The sequence below is a fragment of the Linepithema humile genome, chromosome 1, assembly GCF_040581485.1.
Source record: "Linepithema humile isolate Giens D197 chromosome 1, Lhum_UNIL_v1.0, whole genome shotgun sequence".
Taxonomy (NCBI): domain Eukaryota; kingdom Metazoa; phylum Arthropoda; class Insecta; order Hymenoptera; family Formicidae; genus Linepithema; species Linepithema humile.
The window spans coordinates 45,554,488-45,571,276 of NC_090128.1; the positions used below are offsets into that span (position 1 = coordinate 45,554,488).

Sequence of the window (16,789 nt, forward strand, 5' to 3'; positions counted from 1 at the left end):
GCAATCTCATCGTGGATGATAAATATTTATGAATAATATTTTAGACGCGCTAGACTGTCACAGTTGCATTTTGAATGTGTACATAGCTACAAATAGCATGATATCATCTGGAAATCTTGACTGTATCGAATTAAATTTCCATTAAATATCAATTTTCAACAAAAAATTTCAAAAAAGAAAGTTATTAATTTCTCCTGAATCAAAATTAAGAAATCCTTAATTTAAGATGAGTTATAATAAATATAAGAATTATGTAAAGATAATTAATGTTGACATTTATAAACTTGCGGTAAATGATTGATTTCACTCTCCATAATTACATTTTCGCTTAAGAAAAATCGAAAAAATATTTTTTAATAAAAATTTGACCAAAAAATATATAATAGGAAGATTATTCACTGAGATAGCTCGTATTTTCGAATTATAAAGCCACCGCTTAGTCAGAATTCACCGTAGCTGAATTCGAAATGGAACGAGGAACTGTGCGCAGTATTTGCTTTGCTTTTTTTTCCACGATGACTCTTTAATTCGGCGAATCGAAGTATCGGCTTCGATATCAACACCGTTTCCGAGAAATACTATGTAGATGGGAGCTATCGTCGTTAAGCAGCCGACGACGCCGCCGCAAACGGGATTTCCGAAGTCTCTCGCGTGTCGCGAGCGAAACGCGCCTCCGTCTCGCATTGGCGGACATGCGGGCCGCGCTCTGTTTTCTCGCTGTAAGCGAGACCGCGAGAATAAAGGCGAAGAGGATGCGCTATTACGAAAAAAGATACGCCTACTATGAAAGATATGAGAAAGATAAAGAAATACACAAGAGGCGGCACATGAACGCCTTGACCCCTTAATCACTGTATCAATTGAAATTATCAACGAAGAATATAATAAATAAGCTACTGCGGTTTGTTATTTCCATATTAAACGACATATAATACAATAACGTCCTTTTAAGTTAACAGTGATGCATAATTTGATCGATTGTCCATTCAACATTTTACTTCTTTTTGCTGCAAACGTCTCAATCATGTATATTGCCGGATATGTATTATATATATGTACAATGTCTATAAATCTTAAGATTTGTTTTTTATAAGAACACAAGTAAAAAGAGAAGATAAGTTCTTTCGAATAGTTGCATAATTAATAAAAAAAGTAATGTTGAATATAAAAATAATGCACTCAGGCGATTCTACTTGATTTATCGGATACCTCACATATATAATATTCGCAACTAAAGATTCAGCATTCACCAAATAAACTTTGACTTTTCTACATTCCGCTGTTTATGTAAACAAAACATAACTTGAAAATTTCCACTAATATTGCACTGTAAACTAACTAAAATTAAGTATCAAAAATAATCTTTATGATTTCCAGTGATTTTTGAAGCATTCGTGCAGACCATGTCGAATCAAGAAAATGAAAACAATTCTGAGAACCGTTAATTACTATACTAACCTATCAAGTCATACTGAACATCCGCTAATCCTCAATACAATCAAATATATATATATATTCACATAAACTTACATGTAGATGACCATGTATTTTTGCGGAGAAGACGGTTCTCGGTAATACTCGGTTGCGTCGGAAACGCCGCGCCGTCTAGAAAGTAACGCTCTACATCGACGACCTTGTTCCTAGAATCTACATGCGCTACTCGACGGCGCGGCGTATCCGCGACCAGCCACTTTCGGGCGTCCGCGATAACCGCGGCGGCCAGTTGTCGTCGATGAGAGAAGAGGCGCTTTGCTCAACGCGAGCAAAACGAAAACAATTTGCAAAGATCGAAATCAGTTAGCTGAATTTCCGACGCAACGCGCAACAAGAACCTTTATATTTATTCGCGCCGCTAGAGTTCGCGTCAGATGATTTGTTGCGGTGTGAAATTGGCGAGATGGCGAGAAGGCTTTTTTAGGCTTATTTACAACAATGCAAATGGCTTTGACGTAAAAGTGTTTTCACAGTACTATTAATGGACTATTAATTAAGTCTAATTTTTATCAATTTTATATGAATGGGAGGATATGAATTTAGATAAGAGCTACGATGCGCATCTGCATTCATTAATTCGCCCGAGCGATGCAAACTTGTTTCAATCGAATATGCTCTGCATATTTATCTCTGCCATTAATAATAGCAGCGACGCGAGAGCAGATTTTACACTCATGACACAGATAAACATAGGAGCCATTTTAAATATTGGTGCCAATAGCACCAATATTTAAACTCGGGGAAATCATACTGCTTTCGAGTTTCGCGCCATATTACGTAAATGCACATGAAATACATACCGTTTCTTCCGTAGGAATCTCCTCTTCTCGATATCGCTGCGTCGATCGGTGACAATTGGGATGACAGTCGCACGTGGAGCGAATACGTTCGAATCGTACAGTACATTTGTGCACTCGAGGCGACAAACAATCCCTGTCTGTGTACACGCGCACTCTCTCGCACCGATTGTACGTCTGCGTCACACTGGTTGCGTATTTGTGTGTGCGTAAGCGGGGAACGCGTAAAAACAACACAACGGAGCGGCGCGTGCACGGTCGCGCTTGGACTGATCGTGGGGGTCGAGCCACAGGTGTCATCTGGGTGCTCCGTCCCTCTTTCTCCTCCGCGTTACGACTGCTCCCTTCCGTGCCGAACACTGCGGATCCCCACCATCAGCATCCCTCTCAGCAGGTATCGGCGAAGGCGTTCGGCGCTCTTTAATATGCGCGTGCGCGGATACGAATTCAGCTAAGGGTGACCGCCAATATAATTTGAATATAAAAAGTATCGATATTTCCTTTCGAATAATTATCGGTATTTGACTGCACAAATCAAACTTGGGATTATTTAAATAAAACAATGCTTAATTAAAAAATATATAGTTTTATCACCGAAATATCACTATAGTTGTGGCTTTAATATAAATTCAACATTTCTAAATAATTATTTGTCAATAACGTTTAAAAAAATAATTGATTCGTTTTTTTTTTATATTTATTTTATTCGGCGTTTTTATTTGAACTAAATTAATGAAAATTGGCATTTCCCAATTGGTTCTGAATGTTTTTTTAAAATACTACATATTACAAATAAAAAACAATTTCAGTTTTTAAGTGGCTTTGCCTGTTACTCACTTAGATACTTGAATTTTATAATGAATAACGGGAAGCGATGCTTACATAGCGATGCTTACATAGCGATGCTTGCATGCGATACATGCAATAAACCTAAGCCTTAGGCAAACTTGTCAAAAACTCACTCCTTGATATTCAAGCTAAAACATATAAAACCATGACAGATTGAGATCTATCAAAGTGTCACATTTTAGATTTCCCAGAAAAATTTGAAAATATAACCATTGCAAATATAATTATCGAAACATATATGTTGAGAGAACAGAAACTGCACAATGTCGTCATTGAAAAATAAATTGTTTTATTTTATCTGAACAAATACATAAAAATAGCGAGTATATGAAATGTATGTGAAAAATAAACCAGACATTTTATACTTGAAATAAAATATCAACCTAAGAACAGTAATTTCCGATTCAAGGCATGAAAGATTAAATTCATAGTTCAAATAGATATTTATTCAAAAACCATTGTATCCGTGACAAAACATATAACGTCTGTTGCCGTTACGTAATGCGCATAACATATACTCTCATTCATTCTCTCACACTCACACTAATTTCTTCCATATTATTATCTTCTTTTCCGTTCTTTAGTAAACTTAATATTTACTAATTATGTATATATTTTTCTTTTATGGTTTTATACTGTAGAATATTTAATATGTTCTTCTTCTTCTATCCCTCCATCCACACCAATTGCAATTTATACGCATACAATTTGCCACTTTAATGTTATTATTTAACTTGTTGATTGTGTACGTATCTAATTATACATGTATCATCGTACGTGTGATATGGCGCCAAGCCACTGTTATTTTAGCTATACGCTACGCAATTTCCCGCAGACGCTTATACAAATTCGAGATCACGTCGAGCATACAACACGATTTTCCGTTTGACTTAATAAGAAATTATTTTTATAGACAAATACGCAGATAATTCAAAAGATAATTATTTGAAGAGATATAAAAATTACTATATAATGAGAGAACTGTGGGGCCCTACAGTAATAACAGTTTTATTTAGGTTTCTTTGGACTCTATAAAATATTCACAAAAGTTAAGAATTTCTCCCAAAAGCAACAATTTGCGCAAATTAATTGATTGTAATTTTTTTTAATTTTTACCTTAAAGACGAAAAACTTAAGAAGTAAAAACTTAAATATTTATAAAAATTTAGAAAAAAAACATAACATATTTATTAAAATAGAAACAATTCCCAGATTTTATCTACGTATATATTTTTTTTTTAATTTAAACTAAAAAATCAGTTACTAAATTCATATTTCTTTACAGAAACAAGAGATAAAATTTGCACAAATAACAATCAGAGATAGGTAGCGCAAATTTATTTCAATATATGTTTTTAAGATTCTTATATTTTTCTTCAACATCGACGGTATGTCTGGTCACATTAAAATCGGGGAAAATTCGTGTTTTTCTCGATCGCAACTCTCCTATGCCAACTCGCGGTCCTCTGATCGCTCTCGACTTCATCGCGTGTTGCCTATGAGAATCACACAACCATCCTGAGAAAATGGAAGCGTTCTACTCACTCATTTCCTTCTTCGTCGTCAAAAAAGATTCTCGCGAAAATCGTACGATCGCACACGAGAGAGGGGGGTACGTTATCGTGGCAACCGTCCCAAGAAACTGTTTCGAGAAGTCGATGTCCGTCGAACACGCGATGTCACAATGCTTTTAAGGAAAAAGATCCTTGTGTATCAATTAAATTGCGCTGCGATTTGGGACAGTTTGGGAAAATAAACCGTAAAAATTCATCAATGTGCATTATATTAACAAATTTAATTTTATTATGTTTAATTTAGATCTCATCTTTGATTTGAAAATCGACATTTTTATTATTGTAGAATAGTAGAGATTAAGAATGAAATATTTTTTTGCAGATATGCAAATTTTAACTTATGTTTTCTAGACCAGATGTTCGAGGAGAACTGATGTTGTGCTGATATCATTGTTGAAAAAGAAACGCAACGTGTAATATACTAAATAACGTTTCCTATTTTTCCTATATATCTGATATCTCCTAAAGTTTATTATATCGATTAAGATAAAAAGCGCTATTTATCGACTTATCAACAGAAGCGTCGTAAAAGCAAGCCGACTCAGCGAGCGCAAACAGAAATCTTTTTTATTCAAACCTCGAATTCTGGCGATATTGCAGAATTCTTCTGCATAAACAAACTTAATGACGATGGTACACTGTCTATAATACTTATTGAAGTATCTCTAGAAAAATAACTAGTCGCCTTTAGTTTTTTTTCTGATAATTTACTGATCTGATAATAGAAACATTAATATAATAATTAATATTTAATATAGAACAACATTATATGTCTTTTATTTGTTATACAAAGTGCGAGATAAAAATTCAAAAACTACAAAATAAAAGTGCCTCTATAAAATCTATTCTTTTAGATTACAAGTTATGCAGAAGACAAAAGTATGCATAGAAGAATCAGTTCTCCTTGCTGTTATTCATCAAATTAAATATTTCTAAAATATTGTCCAACTCATATAGTAGTACACCAATTTTTTAATTATATGATAATAATGACAATATCTTAGAAGTATTCATTGTCATCTAACTTTATAAGTATACCATGAAATGTTTGTGATTATCATCAAAACTGTAATCAACGTCGGCGAATCTGTCAGTTTGTTGTTAAGATAATCTCATGCCGATACAATGTGTTCATTGTCATCAGTTCTCATTGTCATCACGATTCTCAACGCATTTCATACTTCATATGATGACATTACCGTGACATGACATTAATAAATCTTCCTTCAATCCGTATCGTAAGGCACATATTTCCGACACGTCCCGAATCTCTCGAAACTGAGCCAAAGGCTTAGCTTCTCTCACGCGATCGAAGTCGAGACGCGACTCGGGAAGCTCGATCATCAAATGAGCCGACATCAAGAAAAATATTTCTTTCATGAAAAAGCACATGGAAAACGCGTAACGAAACGTATCAGAAGGAAAAAGATATTTCTGTAATCATTGAAATCACTGAAATTATCATTGTCATAATATGCGATAAGATTATTTTGCAAATAATTGCAATATTTTTTTCCTCGACGCGCGTCAACGAAATTCTTCTGCGATTTTGCGCTCTTTTTATTTCTAAAATGCATTTTGTATCTTCCATAAAATCTTATAGATGTACGCACAAATCTGATTGTATGGTATATCTTAAAGTCGCAGACCAAGTCGAGTATCTTGTTAAAGTACGTACTACTCTTTCTCTCTCTTTCTTCTCCTCAGGTGGCGGCGGGAAATAACGTCAGGTATCGCAATAAATACGGTGTAGCAGAAGCTCGGTGACAACACGAAGCATATGCTGCGTTAGAACCTGGCTCTAATATAAACGGCTGAAGCGTCATGTTCGCCGTATCCGAGACGTTTCGCGTGCTTGTACACTTCATTCGCCGCAGCAGCCAACGGAAGAGGCTGTTCCAATTGATCACTCATGCCCAAAGACAATCTCAGATCCTTCTGCATATGTTGCAGCGGCAGTTGGGTTGGAAAACCGCCTTCGATGATTGCTGCAAAGCAAAATATCCAGAGCTTCATTAGCTACAAGTTCGATAAATCTCAGTTTTGTTAAGCCTCCATAAATTTGAGAAAACGTTATAATATATCAATATTAGGATTATTCGACTAAACAATGTTGGATTTAAAATTATTGTTTATAAAGAATTATTACAGCTAAATCTTTTGATCTTAGTAATATATTACCCTTGCATCAGACTGATTGAGAATTAATGCACAAAGATAAAATAACTAGCTTAAATAAATCAACGTCTACCTTTGCCTTTATCAAGAATTGCCGGGCACGCTAAAGAGGTCAACTCAAGAACTTCCAAAACATCTTTCTGTTGAAGTCCTGCGCGGTCTGCGAGTGCCATACTTTCTGCTAAAGCAGCCAAAGTAACGCCGGCCATTAATTGAAGCACGAGATTCATCTTGGAAGCATTGCCGACTTCGCCGAGATAGAAGCTGTTCTTGCCCATAGCTTCGAAACAAGATTGGCATTCGTCAAAGAGCGACCGATCACCGGCAGCGAGAATGACAAGAGTGCCTTCCTGTGCCTGGGTTTTGCTTCCTTGCACCTGTGCCTCCAAATAACGACCCCCTTTGCCGTTTATCGCTTCGGCAATGTCCTGAGATGTTTCTGCGTCAATGCCAGTCATTTCAACATAACTCTTGTCAGGAGATATCTCCGTCAGAACACCGCAATTGCCAAACACCATCTGAAAGACATTTGAATTCAATGTGGCATAGTTTCTCTTGTAACAAAAAAATTTATACAGGGAGATAAAATAGCTCATTATCTTCGAAGAATGATATTTAAAGTTAAACACTTACATCTTTGGCAGCCTGTGGATCAGCCACACAAGAAAAGGTGATATCAGCAGCCATCACAACATCAGATGGTGTCAAGCCTTGATCTGCTCCTGCTTTTACAAAATCTGCACACTGCAAAGAAATATATAATAAGAAAATTAATAAGTCTTATTAATGCTTCATCATTTATACATTGCATTTCTAATTTTCTTTATGCAAAAATCTTAAAATACAATTTAGCCAAAAGCATAGAGATTGTGATTAAAATAAAATATAATTTGACTTGCAATTTGAATTAAAAACAGATAGATTATGTAAAAAAATAATCTTTATAGTTATTTATAGCAATAAAAAAATCAAGTTCTCTGTATTTTCAAAAATTATTTTCATTAATTATATAAAATATATAATTTAATATTATTCAATATTTAATTAATATTAATATAAATATCATTTAATATTAATTAATATAATATACAATCCTGTATTAATAATTTATTTTTGATATTTCTAAATAAATATTATATTTAAATATTAGATTTCACTTATAATATCACGCGAATGCGACGCAAAATTAAATAGTATGGCGTCATCTGTCGTGAAACCGTGAAACTACAATTAATGTCAACTATCGCTAACAGATGGTGACACCACGAGGAGCCAAGCGCCATTTGTGCTGTTGCAAAGCAACGAGAACCGAGGCGTTCTCGGTACGCCGGCCACATCACCAAACGACGCCATTGCTGCTCAAGAGGATTTTCACCGATCCCCATGTCGACTGCAAACACCGTTATAAATTTGCTCTGGCGTACGGAATTTTTCATTTCCGACGGAATTCCTGTGCGAATTCCGAGAAAATCGCGAGCGAGGGGGATTCAAGATTTTTCTGAAAGTATCGTGACGCTCTTCCGTGACAAAAATGGCAGACGACGATTATTAGCCGTTCCACGTCCACGTTCTGCTGCGAGCATGAGCATTTCGAAATTTTCTCACTGAGAAAGCAAACAGACTCTTAAAGAGCAACAACTTCTAAATAGATTTCCAAGATGGTTTTTCATCGGGGACAAGGTCACAAAATTAACGATACACGCAGTTTGCTACATCACATTGACGAATTGATTTCGTCACTGACTGCCGACATCACGATGTATTTATTCTAAAGTCGATAGCGAACTTCGGCAAACTCCATTTTCGTTGGAATCTGTAAAATTCATTTCCTACGCTCAACCTCACAATAGCTGTAGTTCCATGTAAAAATTATTCCCGAGTCAACAATCGACAGCCTCTGAAACGTGTTGCTTATGTTTCGTCCAAACCATATTGTTGCGGTTCAGAAGACTAATGTTCACTTTCGAGTCTACCCGGACGTAAACCTACACACAGAATGAATCACTAAGAACAAAATATTTAAATACCTTTCACGATTTGAGGATTAGCTTTGAGGAAAAAAAGATACAAGATATATTTAGATGTTTTTAACATTTTAACTTTTAACATAAATTTAAGAAAAAAAATCTTAAATTTTTAATACGCAGCTATTTCAGAGTGACATGACATTCTTCTTTTTATACCTATCTTGAAACCTTGAAATAATTTTAATGTTCTATTTTTAATGACTGTATATCATGTTTTTATCAAACAGGAACCGATGCATGCAATACATCAAATAATATCGCAAATTCATATCGAGCATGCTTTTTTTCACGTATAACGGAGCTTTTATAACTTTATAACGGAATCAGGCACCAAACAGGCATTTGTCATTATGAAAATTCAATCGATTTTTGTATATACGTGATAAACATGCCTTATCTACGACGAATTCTTATCTCATCCGGCATGTATTATTACAAGCAAGAGATAGAGTGCTGTATCGAACGGTGTTGACGAAAAACACAACCGAAAAAACAAAAATGGGTCATGTGAGTTTACAAGTTCATCTTATATGCGCTATAAACAATTTCTAAATTAAATTCAGTACATGCGATTTCTTTCGTAAAATAATAAACGCGTTGTTTTTAAATTCTATTCATTCCTGTTTTTATCGCGTTTATTTGAAGAGCCAGTTTTCCACTTCTTTTTCACATCGCGAAAGGGTCTTTTTTTGTAAAGAAACATCCCGTCGTTATGGTCTACTTCGAAAGTTACATTCAACGCTCACGTTCTGCCCATATGACGCATTTCCGCTGTGTCTCATCGGTGTGAAGAAATAACGACGAAGAATTTGGATTATTTTTCGCGTCAGCGGGCGAATTGTTACATACAGAATGTGATCTTGACCAACTTAATATCTATTTATAAAATGTTTAAAATTTCTCACAAACAATTTATAACGGCATGAATACAAAGAGTGACGTCATGCGACTCATTGATAATAATTTGTAATAATTTTTGTAATTACATTTTCTCTTCGTTTTAGTAACAATTCCTTCAACATCTGACTTTTACTTCATTAACGAGTTGTTCTAATCGCGAAACAAAAAATACAAGACTCAATAAATTTCCGTTACCTTCAAAACATATTTTTATGTTGCTGCTTTTATCGCAGACTTAATGTTTGTGTTGTAAAATTTATTACACGCCTGATGCGACCTTTGTCGTCGTAGTCATCGTCGCTATTGCGACGAAGACGGAAGGAGCTTTGAATGAACAGCTAGGAATTGTGCTAAGCGATTAATGGTCAAAGAACCGCCCCGTCTCTTTTCTCTCTTTTCGTGTGACGTATATTGCGACGCAACGTAAAGCAATCGAGTGTTCTCTTCCTCTTCAATTGCCACCCACGTGATGTATACACAACACACATGGCGTCCCGGAGTGTATTTTAATGGCAGATCTTTCAATAATTTAGAATTTATATATGTCCTTAGTGGAAATATTCATCCATTAATTTCCAAACAAAGGTAAAAAATTACTTTTCGCAGAAATTTAATTTTTGAATCTTAGATTTGAATTTTTAAAACTTAATTCGCTTAAAGATATTTTTGCACAGTTACGACACAGGGATATTAACTCTGTCAAATATTTGCTCTGTCAAAAATTCAGTTTTTAATTGATGGTCCCAAAAATATACACTAAAATTCGCAGAATTTCTTCTTGAGAACATAATTGTATATCTTATGAGTCATGTATAAACATTGAAATTTAATTTGAACGTAACTTCTTACTAAATTAAGTTTAATCATTAGCATCTTGGCGCGAGTATTTGGTGTGAAATGTTTATCGATCGCTTGGCATCATTACGACGATGTTTATCACATGACTTTCGAAAACATTTCGGGAAGACAAATATCTTCAAACTCAAAGACGTTTCGCGAGCGGAAAGCAAGTACAGATTTATCCAGCGCGACGAAAATGGGGTCGTTTATAATTGCGCAGATGTCCGAATAAGTAAACGTTGAACTCTCGTTATTTTAAGATTCTTTACACGGAAGAATCACTAATTTAAAAAAAGTCCTGATATTTTCCTCAATATAAATTTACAAATTTATATATTTCTTATTAAAAATTTAAATATGTTAAACATTCACGAGAGAATTGAATATATTGTGAAAGCTAAAGCGAAAAGTAAAATAAATTATAAGGAAAACATAAAAAATAAAATACAGAATAATATAGAAAAGATCTTTTAAACTGAAAAAAAAACCTCTTAACTGTTTTATTTCTTGTTATCATTTATTTAATCATAAGTATGTGAGTATCGAGATTATATTAGTCAGCTAAAACCGTTGTTGCAAGATAATACATTGCATAATACGTCGCATAAACTCTCTGAGAATTAAATTGGGTAATCAATACCACGACGAATTTCTTCGTATCAAATGTACAAAAAAACAAACGTGAGTCGGGAAAAAATCTCGCGATAAAGTAAATAAATAGAACCGACAGACGGGAGACACAGTCAGCGACAAATATCGATAATGCTGTGTGAAAACCACTCGACGGCCTTGAACCAACTTGGGCAACTCGTACGGCTTCCATGATGGAAGGAATCCAACGGTTTCCAGGACAAACGCTGCTGCACATGACGTACGTGCACGCGTTTGCATTTCGCGTCGCGATAACACGTTACGACGTCGAGGGAGTCTAGTTCAACCATTCGTAATTCGATAACTCTAGCGTACTGCGGCATTGAGTCTGCAATTTCCAATACTATACATCTTCACGCGATAAGTCGCATTGCGTTTTTTCAAATCGTCGTTACTTTGTCCAATTAGCACAAGGATGCTAATATATCCCACTGTTGTTTCAAGATTAGGTATTTTACACAATTGTAGAGACAATTGAAGATTTATTTCATCAGACATTTTATAATGAAATTTTCTCTAATTGTCCTTCAATTATTGTGTCAATAACGCACTCAGAGGTTTTATAAATTATTCAAGCAACTGCTACTTTGATAAGATTAACACGAAATCAATCGTAATTCGATCATATGTGAAATATAAAAGCAGCAACAGCTGCTTTTAAAAAATTAGACGTAAGTGCCCAGCGTAACGAATATCTGTTTTTTTTTTTTGCATAATAATATTCATCGTACCGTTAATTCATGAACTTAATTTTTCACAAGGTTTATGCACTGGGATATTATCTTGCACAATTACATGCTCAAATGGCAGTAAAACCTTATCGATAACCGACGTAGTCACGGCTGATTAAGTAACTATATTAAACAAAAACTGAAAAAGCTTCAAAGATTTTTTTTACACCACTCTCGTGCAGTATTTTACTTTTCGTACGAAATATATTGCAATATATTTCACTTTAAACTTTTATATGATTTTTTTGGTTTTAATGCGTCATATGCAAGATTTGTTATCTATTTATCAAACTTGCGACAATCTAGTTATCTTCGATTATTTTACATATCGTATTAAAGAAGGAGATATAAGTTCATTACTAATCAATTGTTGCATAATTTTATGTAAAAGTAGAATACTGTTGTTTCGCGATGTCTGTTCCACGTAACGCACGTGGGTGGTCATGCACATGTTTAACATTGAGACTGACAGTTTAGCGTTCGCTTTAATGGTCGTCAAGCGGACAATATCATTTGCCATTCCCGCATTCCGTCTATTATGCACTTGTAACCTCTCTGCAATCGCGAACGTAACTCTTCATCAGGCGAGGTATTTGCCAGTGAGGCTAGTGCCTTATTCATCTCTATGTTTCTTTAATGTATCTCTTTTCACAATTGTATATGCATCTCTCTTTTCACAATATAACAAAAGATATCTTGAAAGTTCAAATATTCTGATCACGTAACAATATAATTCTTTCGCGAGCAAAAACAATGTACTTGCTATCGGATTCGAAATTTTAATATGTTATACGTGTTTAATATGTTATATTGTTATCTTGACGTGTATTTTGCAACGTTTTGATAAAAATATATTTGTGTCCTTTTATCTCTCTATTGAATTATTCTGATAAACATACATTTATTGTATTAAAAATTTTATCATCACAAGTTGTATTTCATATAAAAAGCTCAGATTAGAAATAATTTTTTTTGCAAAAGAATTAAGAGGAATTCAATCTTCCAGGAATAATCCTTTCTCCTACAGATCAAGGAGCAATTGGTGCCACCCGCTATTGCGCTGTTGCGATTGTGAGATACCAACGTATTTCCGACGAAAGCGAAACACCCACGTTGGGAAAGGCGAGACCGAACCCAGTGTTATTGAAATATGAATATATAATATTGTATGCTTAAAATTGGGGAAATTTGAATTGTTAAGTATTAATTATTAAAATTGCCTTACCATTGATATTATTAATGAAAATTCAAATGACAAAACAATTGGATAAAATAATATTCTATATTCTACAAAAAGACGAAGCAAACAATTTTCGCTATCAGCGGAGAGCTAGTGTTATTAAAATTAGATTGTATCTCAATATCCATAAATATCGATCTGGCGATAATCGAATTGTTGCGTCCAGCGCATGAAAGAGTTTTTGCTTCGATTGACGGCAAAATATGAATTACTCACAAATTGAACACACACATATGCATATACGCGATCGTGTGCGGTCGTGCATTTAATTAAACATCGTTCTATCGTGTGTGACCGCGAGAAATTACGTGATAATCCACGTAATGCATTTCTTATGCATCTCCGATACAAATCTCAATGCCGTAAATGTAAGAAAATTGTACGCAATTTTTATTTCTTTTTTTTTTTGGTGCTAGATAGATACAAAAGACGTCCAAGCGGAAATTCATTTGCGATAAATTTGACTCGGCTGCTGATACCAGCGACTTCGGCAGAAATGTGCATAGTAGACGAAAAGGAGAATAAAGAGGCGGTAGATAGTGGTGGGGTATGTTAGCAGCGGAATAATTAGCAAGCCGCCATAAAAACCCGGAACAAGCCGGTTACGTGCACAAAAACGAAGTGACCAAAGAATGGAATATCAGATAAAATCGTTCGTCATTAACTATTCAATCGCCGCAGAATTTTTTCAAATAGCTTTCAAACATTTTTAAAGATAAAAATGTAAAATATTTTAATATATAAAAAATTGATAAAGATTTTCTTGCTTTTATGAAAAGAATAAAAGTAACAGAAATCAAGTTTACTGAATACTGAAATGGTTGCTAAAATAACAGGTTTCTGTTTTTAAATAACGCAATTTGATATTAATATGTATTATTTACACGAAAAAGAAGTATATTATACAACAATGTCTTTATAGGTTAACCAAAAAAGGTTAAGCGTGACACTCGCAACACGAATACTCGTGGAACGAGTCTACCGTGGTTTGGTTCTTAGAAGACAATAGGATTACCTCGCTGCAATTTGTTTTATTATCGGATGGATTTAAGAAAATCTCGTAACGACGTTGCTGAATTGCAGTTATTTACGACAGGATGTTTCCCTTTTTTTTTATTCTCCGCAAGAGAAAATGGGTCACGTAGGCGATAGATGGAGGCGTTTGTGTGGGGCGGAGGAAGTCGATTTTTGTCGAGGTCGACTTTGTCCACGGGGGATTTTCGTTATTGTTGAAAGACGAAAGGAGTGAGAGCAATCAATCACATTAGTGTGAAAGCCACATAATCCACAAAACTTTCTTGTTTTCACCGTTTTGCAGATGAAATTCTTCCATGCGCCGCTACTTTATCATCGAGCAGCTAATTGTAAGTAAACAGACTCTTGAGCAAGCAGTGTGAATATCTTTGCCGCTTTGTCATGGAAATCCAATGTCGAAACGCTCTCCTGTATTTTCTCTTCTGATATTCTTGATGCTTTGTATACAATAATCTTAAAATAATACATATCAGATCGATATATTTTTTCTCAAGCACCCATATAACAGATCTGCTGATATTTATATATTAACATATCACTACCTACAGATCTTTCGCTCGAGTTAATTCCATGGCATAACGCGACGACAAGTTACAACAGTTACGTCCATTCAAGTAACACCCAGGTGCAATAACCGCGCGGCTCGTATCTACAGCCCTGTAATCCCCCGCGTTCATCCAGCGCAAAGTATATTTATAATTGTGAATACAATAGCTAGAGCAACGGCTTTGTCCGTTCGAATCTTTCCCAGAAGGATCGTTAAGTTAGAGATAGACCTTTCGAAAATGTCAGTCCGATCGGCGAAAGACTGAAGTCGAAGGACGATGTAAGAATGCAAAGAAAAGTCGAGAAAAAGAGTAGGACAACGAGAGTGCGAAGAGAGAAGTCGTTGAAGAAGAAGCACGATACGACGAGTGAGCAAGGAGAGAGAGAGAGAGAGAGAGAGGGAGCGAGAAAAGGAGCCGAGGGAAGCATACGGTCGGCAGAGGCGTGCTGCGGAGTGACCGGCACGTTTAAATAAAGAGCCGACGGTAGCTGCGGCGTTGTCGGATCGGCCCACTATTGATCCGCGGCGAGAACTCGCTCGGCACGGCGGCCGGGGGTCACGAGCCGGCAACGCCGCACAGCTCCCAGCTGATCGCGAGCTCCTCTCGACTCTGCTCGACAAGCTCGGCCGCCGTTCCACCGCCATTTCGTCTCTCTCATTCCGTACGAGAATCGTATCTCCTCGTTGCACTCGCGCGACAAGAAAGGCGATATGTACAGCCCACCCGAGCGTGCGACTGCTATTGCCCCCGCTCGTGAGGCGAACGAGACTTCTTTTCTTCCTCGCTGCACGAGAGTGCCGTTCCGCTTTGGTACGGATGCACTTAAAACGGAATTCTTTCCCACTGTTTTTGGCAGGAACGCTAAGCGTATTATGTAATGGACGCTGTACTTTTTTTTTCACCGCAGGGCGTAGACGACAGGAAGTTCGGAAAAACGTCGCATCTAAAATTGACGCAGCTAAAAAGCACGCGTCGACTGAAAGCGAACGTGCGACTTAAAAAATATTAATATCGGCCTCGTTACGAGAGAACAGAGTATTCGGTAACGTTCGTGTTCTACCATTATTTTCATGATTTTGCGTTATGTCTTAAGTAGCACTTAAAAGTTATGACTATAGAAAATGTTCAAGTACAACGATTTGTGCTTTTACATTCCGAGTGGTAAAGTCCTCAACGAGATTATCGCGTGTAATTCTCTTCCGTCGGAAAGAGATTTATCGTGTCGTGTGCAATGAGGTTTTTACGAGATGCTTTAAGAGCAATCGATTCCGGCGGTGCACCCTTTTCCATCGAAGGGATATCCACTTGACTTCTACTTATCGACGTCGTTACGTAATGTGCGCAGAAATGGATCTCATACTTCGAGGAAACGTGCTTTTCATGTTCAATGAATAATATGTTTTACTAACAATAAGAGCGACACGCGATATTTCGTGAATAAACTCTTTAATCTATCCGTATCGTTCGTTTCTATTTTTACAGATCTGGGAAAACAATCGTGAAATTATTAGGAATCATTTAGAAATTATTATTAGTAAGTAAATTAACAATCTAGATCTAGAAATGATTAAAAATTGTTATATAAAAAATATATTTCTAAAAAGTTCTTCTGTTTCAATACATCTGACATTTATATCATTTTCCGCGATTGCTTCTGAATTATTGAAATGTCGACATCGATTGTGTCACAACTTGATATCGTTAGCAATAGACTTCGTTTTTCATTTTTAAGAAACATGACAGACATATATATATATATATATAAGAAGAGAGGAAAGCAAGTATAAAATAAGCATTCGGAAAGAATAAATCCACTCCTATTATATGTTTTAAAGTAAAATACGCTGTAAATTTCTGTAATATTTTTTTTCTCTTTCAAAGTGATTTAGTTGTTAACAAGAAGTCAAAATTGATAAGACGAGATG

The 16,789-nt window shown here is 35.6% G+C and overlaps 2 protein-coding genes across 4 annotated transcripts in view; both read right to left on the minus strand.

Moving 5' to 3' along the window:
* Nucleotides 1-2,626, minus strand: part of lilli (lilliputian) — a 199,455-nt gene extending 196,829 nt beyond the window's left edge. The window contains exon 1 of one of the 3 annotated variants that reach the window (XM_067352889.1): nt 2,295-2,626. The gene's annotated coding sequence lies outside the window, so the exon portion shown is untranslated. The remainder of the gene's footprint in view (nt 1-2,294) is intronic. The other 2 variants (XM_067352915.1, XM_067352904.1) reach the window with 2 other exon arrangements.
* Nucleotides 2,627-3,564: 938 nt separating this feature from the next.
* Ndf (Nucleosome-destabilizing factor) overlaps nt 3,565-16,789 on the minus strand; it is a 34,180-nt gene continuing 20,955 nt past the window's right edge. Inside the window, exons 8-10 of the mRNA XM_012362558.2 lie at nt 7,526-7,636; nt 6,966-7,410; nt 3,565-6,702 (exon numbers count right to left, since the gene is read on the minus strand). Of these exons, the coding sequence (XP_012217981.1) occupies nt 6,503-6,702; nt 6,966-7,410; nt 7,526-7,636 (756 nt within the window). The 3' untranslated portion in view covers nt 3,565-6,502. The remainder of the gene's footprint in view (nt 6,703-6,965; nt 7,411-7,525; nt 7,637-16,789) is intronic.